Source organism: Pyrus communis, chromosome 2 (genome assembly GCF_963583255.1).
Source record: "Pyrus communis chromosome 2, drPyrComm1.1, whole genome shotgun sequence".
Taxonomy (NCBI): domain Eukaryota; kingdom Viridiplantae; phylum Streptophyta; class Magnoliopsida; order Rosales; family Rosaceae; genus Pyrus; species Pyrus communis.
The window spans coordinates 12,219,232-12,238,329 of NC_084804.1; the positions used below are offsets into that span (position 1 = coordinate 12,219,232).

General features: G+C 36.1%; 2 protein-coding genes across 2 annotated transcripts; both read left to right on the plus strand.

Moving 5' to 3' along the window:
• The first annotated feature begins 4,893 nt into the window (after positions 1–4,893).
• On the plus strand, positions 4,894–7,094 carry LOC137724771 (large ribosomal subunit protein P1y-like). The gene is made up of 2 exons (XM_068463469.1): positions 4,894–4,917; positions 6,810–7,094. Exons 1-2 carry the CDS (start codon positions 4,894–4,896, stop codon positions 7,092–7,094), a joined length of 309 nt encoding a protein of 102 aa, XP_068319570.1.
• Positions 7,095–11,655: 4,561 nt separating this feature from the next.
• On the plus strand, positions 11,656–14,683 carry LOC137726374 (probable mitochondrial import inner membrane translocase subunit TIM21). Its single transcript, XM_068465293.1, has 8 exons — positions 11,656–11,777; positions 11,869–11,934; positions 12,020–12,038; positions 12,561–12,724; positions 13,076–13,254; positions 13,371–13,419; positions 13,864–13,983; positions 14,137–14,683. The coding sequence occupies exons 1-8, from the start codon at positions 11,673–11,675 to the stop codon at positions 14,308–14,310; spliced, it is 876 nt and encodes a 291-aa protein (XP_068321394.1). The 5' UTR covers positions 11,656–11,672; the 3' UTR covers positions 14,311–14,683.
• Positions 14,684–19,098: the final 4,415 nt, after the last annotated feature.

Sequence of the window (19,098 nt, forward strand, 5' to 3'; positions counted from 1 at the left end):
ATCACGTGAAGGACTGTGCCCAACTCGGGGCGGGAACACTAACACCGGGGGTGCAGGTTATGAGCTCTCTATGCATCTCAAATCACTACTGACTATAAACATGAACAACACTTACCTGGCACTTACCTGTGCGTCCGCAGCACCAACTATGCATATATATACATAAACAACTAATAATGCAACTAACGATGCATAAACAACGATAATATAATGCATGGCATATGGCAATTAACAATTCAAATCAATTTCTGGGAAAATATATGTATATAGGTATATACGGAAAACCAAAAGCCCACTCACTGGTATGTGGAAGGGTCGTAGCCCCCCTGCCTCGAGTGACCACGCTCGGGATAGGTATCACCTATATGCGAAACAACTACAAAAACGTTAATTTTAAAGCACACAACCAAGCTTTAGAAATAACTTCTCATATAATGCTCAAATGGGGTGTATGAATACACCAACGTGATCTACTCAACTTTAGGAACATCCCCATATTTTTAAAATAATTTTTCACCGTCACACGCGCCCTCACGCACCGGCCAAGGCACAGCCACACGCGCCAGCCACGCGCAGGCACGTGCCTGGCACGCTGACGGCGTCAGTTGACGTCATCAGGAATATTCCGTCAGTTTTAATAGATTCCGTCAACGGCGTCAGGAATATTTCGTCAGACTTGACGGAATATTCCGTCGTCTTCTTCGGCGAGCCTCCGGCGCCGGCGACGCCGGAAAACTGGAAAATTTCCAAACTTTGATATCTTCTTCGTTTTTCACCCAAATTTCACAAAATTGGTACCAAAATGAAGCTTAGAACTAGAGGAACACAATCATACCACTTTCAAAAGCTAAAATCCACAAAATCTCACCTGCAAAATCAACCCAACTCCGGCCAACTTCGAAACTAGTGATCCCGACGTCCAAAACCTTCAAACGAACCACCCCGAGCCTCCTAGGGACTTCACCAAGCTTCCTACAAGCTTGAAATTCCCTAAAACGTGAGAAATCACGTGAGCATGAACAGTATCAAAATCGGGCATCGTGAGTTCGACATGAAAACGAGGGTATTCTCACCTGGAAAAGGTATGGTTGGACTCCTACATGCCTCACGAGCATGAATATAGCCTTGGTTTCTTCGATCTGTGGAAGTTCAATGGGTTTGTGGGTGTGTCCGTACGTTCCAAGGGAAATGGGAAGGGAACTAGGCACGGGGTAGGATGCAGGGTAGGGGAAAAAGCGTGTGGGTGTGGATTAGTGTGTGTGGCCCAAAAACATGCCAACAAAACACAAAAACGTAACACAAAACGTAACAGAAACAAACTGGGGAAAACTGTCTTTTCACGCGTACGTTTTAATATTTCTGGGACGGGCTGTCACATTAAATCGTAGGACTAAGTGAACACTTTTTAGTACTTTTACAAATAAAAATAAGCAGTTATCAAGGGGTAGCCAACCGCAAAAAGAAAGGGTTTTTATCACATATGGTCTCTGAGATTGATCAAACTCATCATTTTGGTCCCTCATCTTCAAAATCAATCAATGTTATCCCTGACATTCACTACTGCACATCAATTTGGTCATTTCATTAAGATTTTGTCAACTATTCTTTTAATTTGTATGCGGGACCCACAAATCCAATGAAATAGTGACACGTGGATTACACAAAATAAGGGTTTTTATCGCAAATGGTCCCTAATATTGATTCAACTCCTCATTTTGGTCCATGAATTTCAAAAATCGATAAATTTGGTCTCTGACTTTCAATAGCGCATGTCAATTTAATCATTCCATTAAAGTTTTGTCAATATTTTTCGTTAGAGACCAAAATGCTAAATTTGATCAATCTTAGGAATCATTTGCACTAAAAACTCAAAAAGAAAAGATGATAAGGTAACATAAGCATATTCAAGTCCAAATTCAAATTTTTAATCCTCGGCTAGGATGACATGGTTGTGCATGCCTATTAGGTAAAATAATAAGGGATTTATAATGATTTTAATTGCAAAAAAAAAAAAAAAATTTAATGTAATAATTATGGGATTAATTACACTAACATTCTCTGAGATTTTTTGAATTTTCACAAAACAACCTCAAGTTTAAAACATTACACTAACATCCCTTCAGGTTTTAATACACTTTCATAAATGCCCCTTTGGTAAAAAATTTGTCTATAAAAAGACAAATTTACCCTTATAATTTATCACTCAACAAAACAAAAACCTTTTATAAATAAATAAAAAAAGAAAATCAAATTAAAAATTACACAAAACATTGATGGTTGATATGATGAACGAGGGATCAATTGATAGAGGTTTTGGAGGAGGGCAAGGATTTGGAGTTCGAAAACGTAAAGTTTGAGCCTTGTGGTTGGATTTTTCAGACTGGTCAAGGATAAAAGAAACCCTACTGGGGTTTTGCCGGTCTGAGTTTGCTCAAGACAATTTGTTCCCACGAATCAATCAGGAACTTGGTTGTGAGCGTTGGGCCAGTTCCTCAATTGATCGAGTTCTTCTCCGGTTTGAATCACTAGTGTTTGGATTGTAAATTATATCATACTTCACGGCCAAAACATAATCAGTTAAGCCATTGAACTACAACCAACATATAACAATATATAACCCCAGTAAACCCTAATACGAATAAAGAAAACATACTTGCTGTCGAAGACATCATGCATGGATACTAGGATTAGCCTTCTCTTCTCTGGTGTTTAATACAATACAACCTTCAATGGGACTGGTTTTCTTTATAAAATCACACCGAGAAGAGAGACCAAGAACCTTTCTTTTATTTGCATGAAAAACAATAACTGCTACCGCCCATTAGGGTTTCGGTTATTGCCAGTTACTTAGAGTTGTTAACCAACTCTAATTCAAACATTATAACTTAATGTTTTTCCCTCCATTTATCTATATGGCCATATAATCTTTTATCTAGATGTCGGCATATATATAAATAGACAAAGGTTTGATCACACTCAACCAATAAAATCTTACATGGATAGCCCTTCATGTTCTAGAAGTTTTGTCAACACTTCCTGACGAAGGCAGGCATTGAAAGATTGTACCAAGAATTTCCCAGTGTCGTTAGACTACTGATGAAGGTTTCAGAGAGCTGCACTCAGCTCACACTGTCGATCTCGTGAGCGGTTTGCAAGCGAAGCGCGGGTTTGGCAGCCAAGCTGCTGCTTGTAATTCAAAGTGGTTGAAATCCTGTACTGAAGCAAAGAATTGCTGAGCTCCTGAAGTTGTGTAGTCTAAATACACCGCTGCACTATTCATTCCGAAGTGTAAGTTTACTGGAACAGTACTATGAAGAAAATATGGCACTTTGTTGTTTAATGTAATTTTTAATTTTCTATTCTTTTTCTTATTTATTTATAAAAGTTTTTTTTTATTTTGTTAAGTAAATAATTATAAGGGTAGATTTGTCTTTTTATAGACAGATTTTCAATCAAAGTGGCATTTGTGAATGAATGAAAACTTAAAAGGACGTCACTGTAAAGTTTCAAATCTGAGGGTTTTTGTAATGCACTGTTAGCTAGGGTTTTGAACAAGCAAAAAAATGCTCCTTAATCTAAATTCAACTCGTCAATATTAAAACAAAGAATCTAAAATGTCTACGATAGCAGCAGCAGCAGCAGCGTAGCTCAAGCTCGTCACATTCCTATAACCAAGGCTGCGCAGAAGCTTATTCTTTGCCGTTTTACAAGGTCTAACATTCTTCCCCTTTTATTGTATGATCTCTCTCAGTTTTAATCTCTATCTCAATTTCCAGAGAAGAATTTTGTTTATTCTTTTTATGTAATTTGTTTTATACAATTCTTTATCAATTAAGAAGGTTAGCAGATGTTAATAGTCTTTATCTGCTTGTGTAATGATATGTAATGGGTACATCGAGGGAGGGAAAATCGAATTTGGAACTTCGAGTGCAGGGGGAGGATGTCATGAAAAATTAGTGTTTTCTTGCATCAATTATGTTATGTAATAGTCACGTCAGGGAAGGGGAAATCGAACTAAAGACCTGATGGCTTTAATTAACCAACTGAGCTATACGTTCTCTTTCTGCGGTGGTTTATTGATTTTTAAATTTCGTCCATTGTCCAATCCTTGTATCTGTTTTTTGCAGCCTTAGCTAATACGAATTGATAATGGAGAGCATTGACACCATAATACGAATACATGAACGTGAAAAAAGACAGCAGGAATACAACAAAAGAAGAACAAGAATTTTTTGGTACGATAGAAATCCAATGGTCCCAGCAACTCAGTTCTCGATTGCAACTTTGCAATTGCAATCGATAGAGGCTCTATTTAACGAAGGAGATTGTGCTATCTGTTTAGATGAAATTTCAGTGGGGGCACAATTCACTCGCATGCCGTGCTTGATCAATAAATTCCATACTGATTGCATTGTTAAGTGGCTGAATAAAAATCATTAATGCCCAATTTTCCGGTTCAAGATGCCAACCACAGTGACAATGGAGGTCATGAAGAAGATAATTCAAAACAATTAACATTTTAGGCCTCTCATGCATCAACAGGCTAGCTTATGACTTGGTTTCTCAAATTTAAACTTGTTGAGGATGAGAACCTTCTTATCGCAGTTTTATTCTCTCTATTGTGATGTGATATTTTGTTGGGTTGAGAACTTCATTTTCAAGATTTTGTTGCCCGTCTCTTTTTATATGACCCATCACGTGAGGGGTGAGAGGAAAAAGATTGAGGAGTAATGAAACCTTGCGCGGGAGTATATTTTCCTTCTTGGGGAGAAATCGATTGATCTTTCAATTATGTTGTTTACTGAGTTTGGTTCATTTGTAATTATTTTCTTGTAAGCAAAACCAATTCTCTTTGAAGTTTCAACCTTGTGATCCCTATTAGAAATCTGAGCAATGGCCATGGATTTGGAGGCCACGGCAAGGGGATTTAGGGCAATACCCTTTTGAACATATCCAATTTTGTTATTGAAATGAGGTTTGTAATGGTGGTGAATTAAAAGTTGAATTTGTCAAGGTAGTGATGAATTAAATTTTAAGAATGCGGAAAAGTAGAGAAAAAAGAAGTGTGCGAAAATTAATTCTCAATATATATATCGAATCGAGAAATCACTAATTAGTTTCAAATGCACCCAAGTTCCAATTTGTCAACTCACTTGAGCCTGTATGATTGGGCTGAGAGGCTCAGGTGCATCTTACTGGTTGTCTGGTCGAAGGAGTGTTGGATTCAAAAATGGTTTTACAACTAACACATTTCGATTTGCTTATAAAAGAGAAGTAGATTTGACAAATGCTAGTCGAAATTAAGGATCGAGTCTCGTCCGTGGGAACACCAATCTCGGAATATGGATGGAGGCATATGTCACCACTATTTTGTCAATTAGGTTTCACTGTTTTCATATGTGACAATACCAATAAGAGTTAAACTTTGAATTCTGCTGTAAAACCTCGAATTTATGTATTTGTGTCTGTATTTCTCATCACGTGATATAATTGACGTGGATAGAAGGATAAATATCATCAATGTAGAGAAATAAACAACCTTCATGTTGGAGAGATTTAATAATCGGTGTCATTCTCGCATTAACTTGATATTACCAATTTATTTATGTTTTAACACGTCTATTTATTTTTAAAACTATATCCTAGTTTCATGAAACATTAATCATGTCATTTACCAATATTATAACACGTTAATTATTAATAGTATATGACATGTCACACTAAAAAAATTTCTCCTCTTATTCAGACAAATCTCCCATTTGGACTAGGATATATAGAAGTAAAGAAAACAGTTTTGTAAGAGTTTTTCATATGTGAGTTGATCAAACTATTTATTTTGGTATGTCACACAACAAGTAAATAAGGGATTGTGATACATTGAGACTTAACACATGGTTTAATCGATCAAGTGAATTAATATAATTAATTCTTAGAATTAGAGTTGGCTACAAACTCTTAAAACTGATGACTGTCTCTACGATAGGAAGAGCAGTTGTCATATAAGTGGCTTGATCCCTCTTCTCAAATCAACATCGTTCCAGTATGATCGCTAGTCCTATTGAAAGCAAGGAGCGCTAAAGGATTTCTGAGAATGGAAGATCAAACACAAAACTTTATCGTGATGTCTTCCACTGCAAGTAAATCCTTTTCTCTAACTAGGATTACTGATATATGAAACATGGATTAATCACTTTTGATTGTTGTGATCTCTGGATGATGGTTAATAATGGTTGACATGTTTTTCATAAATATTTTCATCAAAAACAGTTTTTCTACTGGAGCGATTTTTCTATGTTGTTGCTTGACTCATCACACGATGTGGCATTATCAATCTATTTATTAATAATATACTCTAGGTCGATGAAATATCAATTTCATCGTCCGCCAATATTGTAACTGGTTGAATACTCATCTATTAATATTACAACATGTAAATTAATTATTAATATATACTACATAAAAATGTGACTTTCAGTCTAACAATTTCTCCTTCAATTCAGCAAGCAAGAAATTATAAGTTTAATTTGGTGTTGCGTTGTGAGAAGAAAGCGTTTGGGTGAGTGGAGGATATTTAAAACCCAGGGTTTATAAAACCAAATTGAAGGAATGGTTTAAAACTAAGAAAGGGTTTGGGTGACGTGAGTGAGAAGAAAAGGAACTTTCTCCATGTCCTAGTAGGATTAGGAATACATCCTTAAACTGCCAAACCCTAAAATCTCGATCTATAAATACTTGCTCTTGTATTTCAATAGACATATATCCTTGACAACCCTAGGAGAACTTCTTCATGACGAAGGCATCCCCATTAGGCCATTACCGCCGAGAAGATTGCAACATTGGTGAAAGCTGCCAACGTCCCTGTCGAGCCTTACTGGCCTGGCCTGTTCACCAAGCTCGCTAAGAAGAAAAACATTGAAGATCTTATCCTGAATTCTGGTGCTGGTGGTGCTGTTGCCGCTCCTGCCCCAGGTGTAGGAGATGCTACTGCCCCGGCTGCTGCTGCTGCTGCTCCTCCACCGGAGGATAAGAAGAAGAAGGAGGAACCTGAGGAAGAGAGTGACGACGATTGTCCAATTTCCGATTTGTTCAGTTAGGAGCTCCTTTCAAACAAGACAGTGACGTTCAATTTTCAATTAATTTCCTGTTTTTCCTACTTTGTTGTGACCTGCTCGGAATATTTGAAGGAGAATGACTACCCAAAATGTTTTAAGGAGGATTTAAGCATTGTTTTTTATAGTATCGTGCCATTAAATAATTGTAAAATGGAAAGAAGAAAAAAAAATCTTGAACTCTTAATCCTAGAGTAGACTGTACTAGTATGCATAGTAACTAATCCAACCAACAATTTAATTAATCAATACCAATAAGCATACAAATTATTCGATAAATAAAAATTCAATTCAACTAATCATATGAATACGACTAATCAATTCAACTAATAATCAAGAATTCAAATTTTTTTCACCCTAAAAAATAATTTCATAATTTCATATCAATAATCATATAATCATATCAATAATCAATAACCAATAACCAATAAACATACTAGTGAATTACCATATGATTTTATACCAATTAAACGAAATTCGTATTAAATAATTAATTAGGGTTAGAGATTATAAATTTAAGAAATAAAAAAATTAGCTTTGATTGAAGTCGCAGCTCAAGACTTCAGTGGCTGCCTGGCTAATGATGGCTGCAAAAAGACAACACGAATCAACCTTCCAAACTTTTTCATTCCGGGGCAATTGGGCATTGACTGCTGGGATTTTGGGGGCAAAGTTGCTCTCTCCCTCTCTGATTGGTGAATGAGATGTCGAAACAATAAAGGGGGATAGTACACGGGGTTGAAGGACTGAGGAAGGTGACACGTAGTCCCCTATATATATATATATATATTTTTTTTTTTTTTCAAACACCCAAAACGACGTCGTTTTGGTTTGGTTGTTTAAAAAAAAAAAAAATCAAATCTGCTGCTGCTGCTGCGCGCAGCAGAAACAGAACACCGGAAATAGGAGCTGCACCAGTCAGTTTTCCGTCGAGGAAAGGGGCTGAACCCAACTCTCTAATGGTGTTTTCCGGCGAGAGGAGCGGCGGCCGCCACTCCTCGCCCTCATGTGGCTTCGCCACTGCTTATGAATATCATAGTAGGGCTTTCTTTTTTTATTTTTGGCTTATGATAGCGTTGCTATATGGACAAATTGTTGTTCTTTTTTTGGTCAATATAATTATATATTCATGGACAAATTGTTCAAACTCTTTTTTTTCTCCTACCGAGCACCCTAATTTTGAACATATAATTTGTCTCAATTTCTGGGTAAAAAAGTTTGCCATATGGTCCCTGCAACTCAGTTCTTAATTGTTTCCGGTCGAAATTCGTACACAGCTTTCTGACTTTGTTTCCTGTTGAATTTAATGCTTGTGTATAATGCGTATGTCGATCTTTACCTTCTTAAATTTTATGATTTAAGCTTCATCTTAAATCAAAGGATCTGGTTGGAGATGAGAGTTGTCTTTTCACAATTCTCTGCTCACACGATATTTGGTTGGAAACAAGAACTTTCTTATCACGATTTTATTATCCCTCTCTTCCTATGACATTTTGCAAGCGATAAGAGCTTCCTTGTTACAGTTTTATTGTCTTTCCTTTTAGGTGATATTTTGTCGGGGATGAAAACTTCCGCGCCACTATTTTTGCCCAATCTTTCTATTTGATCTCAAATTAGGAGAGAAATATGGAAAAGAATCGATGAGTAATGAAACTGTGACATGCATGGATGTATTTTTCCTTGTTGAGAGCAATGAATTGATCCTTCAATCATTTTATTGGGTTTGGCCTCACAACTTTAAATACACAAGTTCCCCGTGGCCAAAAAGACTCCTGTCTCTTTTTTACTCTATAACAATGCACCAAATTGTCCGCACCATTTACTTTGGTCCTTACCAATCTCATGTTATAACACTTATATCTATTTAGTAATACTATCCTTTTTTTTATTTTTTTTTATAAGGAAATTGTTATTAGCACTCCAAAAATCTCATTTGACACTCCAAACTTTCTATAATTAGAAAGAAAAATACACTTATGAAGAATGTATAATGAGATTTTTAAAATGCTAATAATAGTTTTCTTTTATAATACCCAATATCATTTACAGTCAACCGTCACACTCAATGGATTAGTAACATCATCGGGCTTCACCCACCTCCAAACCGGCGGATGTGGGCAACCATTTTCCAGCCACCTGGGGTGGGGCTTTAGCTTACAGTAAAAGATAAAAGCCATTGTTTCTCCTATTTCTTTTTTTTTTTTTTTTTTTTTTTTTGGAAACCAAATACCATATCATAAATAGGCCTACGGAGAGGCAAACATAATAACAATACCAAGCAGTGTCAAGGGATAAACCACAACGACCCCTCCACCAAGTAGAGGCGTCACCCCCATCACCACCCTAACCCATTAATAAGGGCAAGGTAATCCGTCATTGTTCAATACATAGACCAACGAAGATGGGGGCCTAACGACCCAAACAACATCACTCATCTCCGAAAAACCAATCGATGCAATCTTGTGAGCCACGCCATTAGCAGACCGTGGCACCCAAGACCATCGGCAATCAAAGAAATCCCCCCCCCAACTGTTTAACCCGAGCCAGCACCGGGTATGCCTCCCAACTACCCATAGACAGCGAGCTAGAAAGGCATTTAATCGCATCCAAGGAGTCCGATTCCAGAATTACATACCTTACACCCAGCTCTGCACTGAGCCTGCACCCGTGCAACAACGCAGAAGCCTCCGCTGCTGCAGCAGAAGGAGCAGTAATAGGATGCCGCGCAGCAGCCACGAACTTACTCTCCATGTCCCTCACAATCAATCCAACAAAACCCTTTTTTGATGCTTTGGACCAGCTAGCATCCACATTTATCTTCACAAAAGGGTAGGCCGGAGCGCACCATCTCGTAACTTGAATGTTCCTCCTTCCGTCACCCCCTCCTCTATCCCCATCCTTTGCCTTTGCACTAAAAAACGAGCTCACCGCCGCAGAGACAGCAGCCAGGACCTTTAACGGGTTAATGGGCACCCCATCCTTTCTCCTATTTCTTTGTGCAATGGTCTCCATAGATTTTGGCATCAATTTTGATTGAACTGTTGAGTGTGATAACTCTGAGTGGGTGGGGACTGCGATTTATTGTTTTTGAGAAGAGTGAGGAAACGCGGAAGAAGAAGAATAAAAGGATTTGGGAGGGGGGTTGAGTTGGATTCACAGTTGACATGGTTGTGCCAATTTTTTTTTTTTTTGTATTTTAAGTAGAGATAATTTAAGAATATTATAAACTTACATGGATGTCCAGAAAAATATATAAATTTAATTGTGGGTGTCCAAATCTTTATATATAAACCCAACAACCTCTTTTGGGGTCACAAGTTTTACCAAGAAATTTTGAACAAATTAAAATGCCCCAAAATAAAAAAATTTCAAAAGCAATCCAAAATAATGCACAAATAATGTAGGGGTATTTTCATTATTTTAACAGTATTTTTTAATAATTATTATTTTTTGTACAGTTTTTATTTTTAATTTTTTTTTAATTTTTATAAGTAATATCTTACAATAGGCTAGCAATAATGTTATTCAATCAGTTGTTTATTAAATATTATTTTCTCTATTTTTAAACACGTTCAAAACACCTTAAGAGGCGTGTAATGTCGGTTATAAAAAAGTCTTTTGCACGCGCATAATAATATGATTAAATTAGTTATCAAATGATTTTTTTTTTTTTTGAAGAAACGATATTATCTACACTAAAGGGGAGGGGGATGGACTTAGCCTCACAATGGGCTAGTAATAATGTGATTCAATCAGTTGTTTATTAAATATTTTTTTATCTATTCTTAATGTAAATTTAATAGAATGTAAATGGAAATTGAAAGACCTATTTTATTATGTGAATTTGGTGTCTTTGATTGGTTTGTGAGAGATTTTTTCTAACATGGTCTAAGATTATTCATTTACTTCAAATATTTGACTTTTCTTTTTGTCAATTCACATATATAAATACATTTAAAACGTGTAAGTTGTGCGTAGTATGCCGTGATTCAAAAAATATCTTTTGCACACTCATGAACTCGTGCATGAAAGCTAGTAAAAAAAGAGTGTCCAAAGATAAAATTTAAAGTACAAAGAACCACTCTTAAAAATTTATCCTCCTAAGCAAACAAAGAACATTTTAAGCCATGGTTGGTCCAATGAACTGCCACATTTTGAGGCCCGTTAAAGAAAAGTGAGCCCACTAACTCAATTCTGGGCTTCTTCTAACCCACTCAACTCGACTTGAATTTCTAATCGAATTAACCCGACCCGTTATTACGGATCCATACCAAATCCCCTTTGCGCCTGTGAGGGTTTTAGACGATTGAGCAGAACAAGAAGCTGAACAAAGGGCTTCAGGGCATCAACCCTCGAGAGACCAGAGTGAACCAGCTATAACCGTAATGGGTATGCTTCGTTTTCCGATTTTTCTTACACATTTTCTTGGCATCCAAACAGGACATAAAGTTCCTTCTTTTTCTATTTTTTTTAATGTTTTTAGTGGTGTTCTTCAAAGGGTTTATCTTTATCTGACTTAGCAGCGGCAATTCTTTTGGTTTATTAGGGTCGTACAAGTGTGCTATGGACTTATGGAGGAAAAATCAAGTAGATTTGACTAGGGTTTTTCCCAGGATGAGATTGTGGGTGCAGAGGGCTTTCCACACAGAGGAGGTCAAGGCTGATCAGGTTTTTTTATATGACTTGATTGATTTGCATTTCTGTTTTACTCTAAAGGGTTCACATTTGTTTGCTGAGTTACTGTTTGATTGTGATGCAGTTGCTGGCAGTAGCGAGATCAGGTTTTGCAAGTCAATCTGCTGCTCCTGGAAGCCATTTGACTAGGGTGAGGTAATTGTATGGTATTGGTTTTACTATTCTGTTTCTTTCGCACATTGCACGCTGATGTTTGTTTTCTCGTAATTATGCAGGGCGTAGCCGGAGCTAATGGTTGGTGACTGTGTTTCCAATTCATATAGTTGATAAGTAGTCTTGTGCTTAGAATAAGTATTTCAACTTTCTTCTGTTGGTTTGTTTAAGCAAAATAATCTCTGGTGGCTTCTTTTTCATTTTCTGTTGTAGATAGTTTTTGTTCAACTATGGGATGTGAAAGAGATGCTTAAAGTGGATGACTTTTTTTCAGTCGATCAAGCCTTCTGTTAAATGACTTCAGTTAGAGTATTCATATGATGTACCTCTGATCATTAAATCTTCTCTTAGTTTCTAGCTTTGAATATACAGTTTGGACAGGAAAAGTTCATTAGTTAAACTTTCTAGGGTCTGGATGTATATGTATGCTATATAGTTTATGGATAAAAACCAGGAAGCATTTGGTGCCAAAAGTTTGCATTCGTATTTAAGTCTGAGGTGTAATGATACACTCCACTCGTGGGGAGTAGGGAAAGATCATATTGTTTTGCATTATAAAGTAGTTTATTATTTGCAGTTGAGTTTTATACAATCATCTTCCAGGAATTCCTGTTCTATATGGAAGGAATCCCGCCAAAGTGTTTATGCATGCTTCTTGGCAACAGTCACAACTCACAAGAAACTATGGAGCAAGTACCACCATTCCTCTCTTTAGCAGATCCTTTTCATCAAAAGCTACACGGAAACAACAACAAAGTTCATCTGAGGTTTGAGTTTGAACTGATTTTTTTTTTAATTTACATGTGTGTTATGTCCGCATGTTTGTGGCCGGGTGATTTAACGTAGTCAAACATCACTCTTGTTTGGTTTGATCCATCGTCTATGCGCGTGATCTGAAACTAGCACTTGCTTCGATGAATACAAATTATTAGGTTGAAGAGGTCAAGGGATTTTCTAGGCATCTCAATATCTGTGTTATATGGTAACATTAGGATTATCTATCTGTATCAACTTACTTCCTCAAGACCGTCTGTGCTTGAGATTGCTAAACTTGCTTTTCACTGGATACTCAAACTCAACTTTTGGTTTCTTAATTCTTCAACTATTTCTTTTTCCAGAATAAGAAAGACGTATCTACTGTAGAGGATCCTTTTGATGCTCCTACATACAACATCCCAGAAAAGCCTGTGACATTTGTAGAGGGAGCTTCCTACAGTCTTGTCATTCTTGCAGGGCTTGGAGTTGCTGTTGCTGCAGGATATGCTGTTTTCAAGGAGCTTATTTTTGAACCAAAAGAGTAAGGAGACCAAAAAACCTTATTTTAATTTTCTAGATATGATATTTGATTCTGTCGTAAATTGAAAAATTGAATTATTCGGTAATACTCTATGATGACAACATGGTCCTTGGCAGGTACAAGATCTTTAACAAGGCTCTTAAAAGGATTCAAGATGATGCACAGGTTAGTATGTCATTATTGTTTCTCTAAAAGAAGTGTGGGGTAAATAATTTCCCTTCATCCTGGAACCGTGATTTCCAGAAAGGGGTTGGGGCTTTATTTATCTGTGCAAAGGCAGTGAACCTTGAAAATATTTGTAAATTTGTAACATGGGTGGCAGTTTTTTTCATGTCCAACACTGGAAAATTCAAGAGCTACATAATTAAGGCTATCAACGTATAAATTAAATGTATGATCATCCATAGATATGCTAGCTACAATTGCATATAGGACTACAATTGCTTGGGGAGAGAAACCCGTATTTTTTATGCACTTCATGGGATTTATGAGCCGTTTCTGAATTAAATACTGGTCAATTTTACACATAATCCTCTTCGTGTGTTTGTTTGTGAACATTGTGTTGCCAATATTGCGGCTTAAATGACCTTGATTTGCCTTTTTTATCAGGTTAGGATGAGGGTCGGATATCCTATTACTGGATACGGTCAAGAAAGTAGAAATCGTGCTGCTCGCCAACGCATTCCCAACAGAGTATGGCACGATGAAGAAGGCGTAGAGCATGTAGAGGTGATTTCTTATTGTCAACTTCACCACGTTACTTGCAATACAAATTGATTCCCAGAACCTCATTTTGAATTTTGTCATTGATGCAAATGACCTCTCACCATTTAGCCTAATTTTTTTTTTTTTTTAACTTGTGCTACTACCAATTGAGCGCAGGTTAACTTTCATGTTCGTGGGCCGCATGGAGCCGGGAAAGTATTTGCGGAGATGTTCAAAGACGGAACAGACAAGCAATGGAAGTTCACATATTTGATCGTTCAGATACAATCACCTTCTCCGGCACAATTGATTCTGGAGTCTTATCTGCCTGCTTACAACGCAGCCAACTAGTCACGGCGCATGCTCACGTCTGTTACCAAAATGGCATCGGGGTAGGATCGATATAGGGTTAGTCCTGTTAATAATTTTCTCTTCTTTTTCCCCTAATATCCCGAAAAATTGAGCTTAAACTTGTCCCAAATTCTTGATCAACTCGCATAAGAAATTTAATAAATTTTATCCGGAATTTTGAGCAGCTTATTATTTAGCAGGGAAAAGTTGAAATGCTTTGTTCCTTCCTACTCACATTTTATTATAAACTTTTCTCCACCTCCAAGTTTTTAAGATTTTGATATTAACCTAATTAAATGTTTAATTATTGTTAATCAGCTTTAGGTCCAACTTTTGGCGCTGTCATGTTAGTTAGTTAATCTTACAAGGATCTGGATATAAAGATGTGATTTTAATTGTATAAAATATATTCTTTATATAAAAGCTAATAGTTGTATGTTTATGTACATATTGTTTTCCCACCAACTTACTAATACATACATACATACATACATACATGCATGCATATATATATATATATATATATATATATATATATTTCTTTGGCCCCTCTCGGTCAATTTGGTCTTTTCAGTTTGTCTAAATTGGTCCCTGTAGTTACATTCGTTAGCTAATCTGTTAAATGAACGGTAAAATTGACATGTCTTCCACGTGAGAGGACAAAAATGTAATTTCACTGTAAGCTTGTTAAACCCATGCAAGTTCATGTTCGTTCGAAAATGATCATCTCACGTGCAAGGTACATGTCATTTTTAACAGTTTTTTAACGAATTATCTAAAACTGTCATGAAGGTATATATGGAAATCAATTTGACCAAATTAAAAAGACAAAGACCAAATTGATCCATCGGAGAAACACATACATCATATTGACATTTAAGCCCATCTTTTCACAAGTTTATTTTATTACATCATGGTGAAGTGAAAAAGTTGCAACGTGTGGAAATAAAGCGAATCAGTTTGGAAGTGTGGATTTTGATTGCAATCTTCTAATTGATACCGTGTGTCAAGGCGGTCTTGATCGTCCACTTTCTTCAACGGTACTGCAGCAACGGCCGTGATTGCACCGCATGTGGGTCCCTGGTCTGCACCGTTGGTTTTTTGGGATTTGGATCCTCTCCTAAGCTAATGAAGATGATCTTCTTGACCCATCATCATGGACTGTTGAATTTTTATTCAACGGTTACAATTATTATAACTTTAAAATGATCCATTTTTTATAATCGTTGGATAAAAATTCAACGAACTATGATGATGGATCAAAATGATCCTCTTCATTAGCTCAGAAGAGAATCCAAATCCGGTTTCTTTGACCCCATTGGATGTTGACATTTTCGTTTTGCATGTCCTCGAGACTCAAATGCTAGAAGGAGGTGTTAATGCGCGCCCAAGAACGTGCCCACAAGTGCCTTAACACTGAAAATTCAAACCCACGCTCACGTTTGCACGCGCTCGGGTTGGTTGTCTTTGTTTTCTAATTTGTTATTTGTTTTTAAATCAACGATATTATGTACAATAAAGAGATGAAATAATCATCTAAGCTTCCGGGCTAGTCATAATAATGTGGTTCAAATTTTCTGTTTGCGAGAATTAAATCTAAGATATTTAATTTATAAGTGAAAATGAATATCATTAAATCGTAATACTAAATGGATAATTTAATTTTTATTGTCTTCAGAATATCCCACCTTCTTTCATATATTATTCTAGGACAATAAAAACCCGAAAAGGAAAAGCATTAGTTTAATCAACAGAAATAAGAAGTATAATAGAACCTCGATAATTTAATACTCAATAAATTAATAATTTAATAATATTTTTTGTCAATCCCAACTTGACGATAATGTGCTAATTTTTTTTAAAAAAAAAGTAATAAGAGTTTATTAAGAAAGCATCAAGAACGTAGGTAGGAGAAGCAGAACTCGGATCCCAATATCCTAAGCCTAGGGATCAAATCATTAGGGCCGTTGAAATTTAATCCAACAGTTACAAATAGGAGGTCCCTTTAAAAATTATAATAATTGTAACCGTTTGATCAAATTTCAACAGTTCAAATTAAATAATCCATATGCTTAAGATATTGGGATCCGGAGAGGATCCGGGTTTGTACAAGCATATCAAATGTAACAAATATGTCACATACTCAAAAAAATACCACACAAATTTACAATTACAAACTCATAAATGCAATATAATTTTCCACCCACCATGGAAACCCATATCTAACCAATAAGAAGTATAACAACCTTGTGAGTCCTAGAACCACTGTAATAAACATCACGAGGAAAAGACTACACCACCTTTGATGACTTGCAATTGTCTGCAAAGAAGCATTGCTACAAGTCACCTTCAACAAATGTCCAGCTTCTTCCTCACAATCATTTGCCATGAGCACAAACCAAAAGAAAAAAACAAAAATCAACCTTAACTATGAACAGTAGTCGCTCCTTTAAGATTTGAGTTTGATCTATAACTCATAGCCATTACAAAGGTTCTCCTCGACAAAGCGAGAGTGTGACAACAATCACGAAAATTCTTTTCGTCCTAGTGAAAGAGTGACCACAACTAGAAAAGAAACACGAAAGAAAATAGAAGGAAGATACCAAGGGAGATTGTCGCCAACCCCAAAGCTAATTGCAAGGGTCGACGGCTGAGGAATTTTTCCTTTAGATTTTATTCTCTAGATAGCGGCTAGGGTTTTGCATTGGTGAAATGATGAATGAGAAAGATTTAGTTGACTATTGTTAAATTAATAATTCACCAAACTTAGAAGATAATACAATAAAAAAAATCATTTAAGTCCCACATAATATATAAATTAATAACTTCTTGATGCATAATATTTATGATTCGACTATGAAGCTTTTATTAAAGATGACTCAATCATTATTTGTTTCTTCTTAAAATTGATGTCACTTTAGATATCATCTCCAACTTTCTAACATGATAAAAAGTGATGGTGTGATATTCTCATACCATAACAAAAATTTATTCAATATCATCACAGTTTGAGAGTTTTTTTTTGCTAAACGGGCTCTATACTTCTATAGTCATGTACCATCTATTTAATTAATTAATAAATGAATGATTTATCGATTATTTAATATTTCTTTAAATTAATAGATTTTGTTGGTCGATGCTAATGCTATTAATTTATAGAGGTTTGGCTGTAGTTTGACAAAGAGAAACAATAATAAGGCGCGTGGTGGGTTCTTCTATTTGCAACATCCTTGAGTCGATGAGGTGACTTCAAAGCCACGTGGCTCCTTTTTATTGGGAGTCCTCAAGTAACTTGTGACTTTAGCCATTTGACTAGGTTTGGCAGTTTATTCTCTCCATCTGTTGTGTGTTGTGCTGTTGATGCCACGTTTGGCTTAATATTTTTGTCCCCTCCCATATCTACTCCCATAACTACCCCCAAAACTGAGTTATTATTACGAAAGTAGCCTTTCTATATTTCAACGCACATTCAAGCATTTGTGGCTACCTGGTACTCCGGTCTATGATATAGTAGTATCATTCTTCATTTGTAAGTGAGATATTTTAAATTCGATTCTCCCAAAAAGTGAATTTAAACTACATCCTTACTAATCCATTGTGATGTTAAGTCTACCTCATTTCTCTTAATGTAAATATTATCGTACATTAACAAAAAAAAAAAAAAAATTTGTGTGCATCCTCTCATGGTCTAGATTTTGGTGCAGTTCCTCATATCATAAGTTCATGGAAAATGCTTGAGAACTATGTTTTTAGACATTTTACAAATCATATGATGTGACAGTTGATAGTTAGTTCTATTATTTATTGATTGTTTTTTTAAATTCAACCACGAACCACCGTATCATTTGGTGATGATACAAATTTTATATTTATTGTTGATTCACAAATCTTCTATATCTGACCTGACCACAATGGAAAATGTTTAAGCTAATTAACTATATCATAAATAGAGAAACTGATTGTGACATCCCACATCGTCCAGGGGAGTGATCCTTATATGTATATTCTCATCCCTACCTAGCACGAGGCCTTTTGGGAGCTCACTGGCTTCGGGTTCTGTAGGAACTCCGAAGTTAAGCGAGAAGGGGGCTAGAGCAATCCCATGATGGGTGATCCACTGGGAAGTTGCTCGTGAGTTCCCAAAAACAAAACTGTGAGGGAATGGTAAGTCCAAAGCGGACAATATCGTGCTACAGTGGTGGAGCGGGCCTGGGAAATGATCCGCCCCGGGACAGGATGTGACACTGATGAGTCTAATCGATAACAATATTTGTATTATTTGTCGAAGCCTTAGAAATCACTACGTCTAACCTAAAAATTATCAAGAAGAAGCATAGCAAGTTTTATTTTAATATTATAAAACTTAAATAAACCTATAAAACTGTACTATGACAAAATAAAATACAAATATGATTGCCGATTAGTACTATGATCTAGTTAGTATTCATTTTCACTTCTTATCTTCAATTTTCGTCAAATACCAATTTGAACGATATTATTGATAGCTACTGTGAGGCTAAACCTATCCCCTCTTCCTTAGTGTAGATAATATCGTTTGTTAAAAAAAATATATATAGTACCCCTTTTATTAGTGCTTGAAATTGAGAAGATAACCCAAACCAAATAGTATTATCATTTAAATGCTAGCCAAACAAATGTAAATTTAATGTAGGGATGGGGAGAAAATTTAGAAAAAATAACAACCTTTCATAAATTTTAGGATTTAATGAATTAACATATTTGTCCTACCAAAAATAGCAATATTCATCGTAACATTTCCTTACAAGT

Bases quoted from the DNA above. Each gene is read 5' to 3' on its own strand.
- LOC137726374 (XM_068465293.1), top strand. From the start codon at position 11,673: ATGGACTTATGGAGGAAAAATCAAGTAGATTTGACTAGGGTTTTTCCC. The intron at 13,420-13,863 runs GTTAGTATGTCA...CTTTTTTATCAG, and splicing joins GGATTCAAGATGATGCACAG to GTTAGGATGAGGGTCGGATA. The intron at 13,984-14,136 runs GTGATTTCTTAT...AATTGAGCGCAG, and splicing joins AAGGCGTAGAGCATGTAGAG to GTTAACTTTCATGTTCGTGG.
- LOC137724771 (XM_068463469.1), top strand. From the start codon at position 4,894: ATGGCCATGGATTTGGAGGCCACG. The intron at 4,918-6,809 runs GCAAGGGGATTT...CATCCCCATTAG, and splicing joins CCATGGATTTGGAGGCCACG to GCCATTACCGCCGAGAAGAT.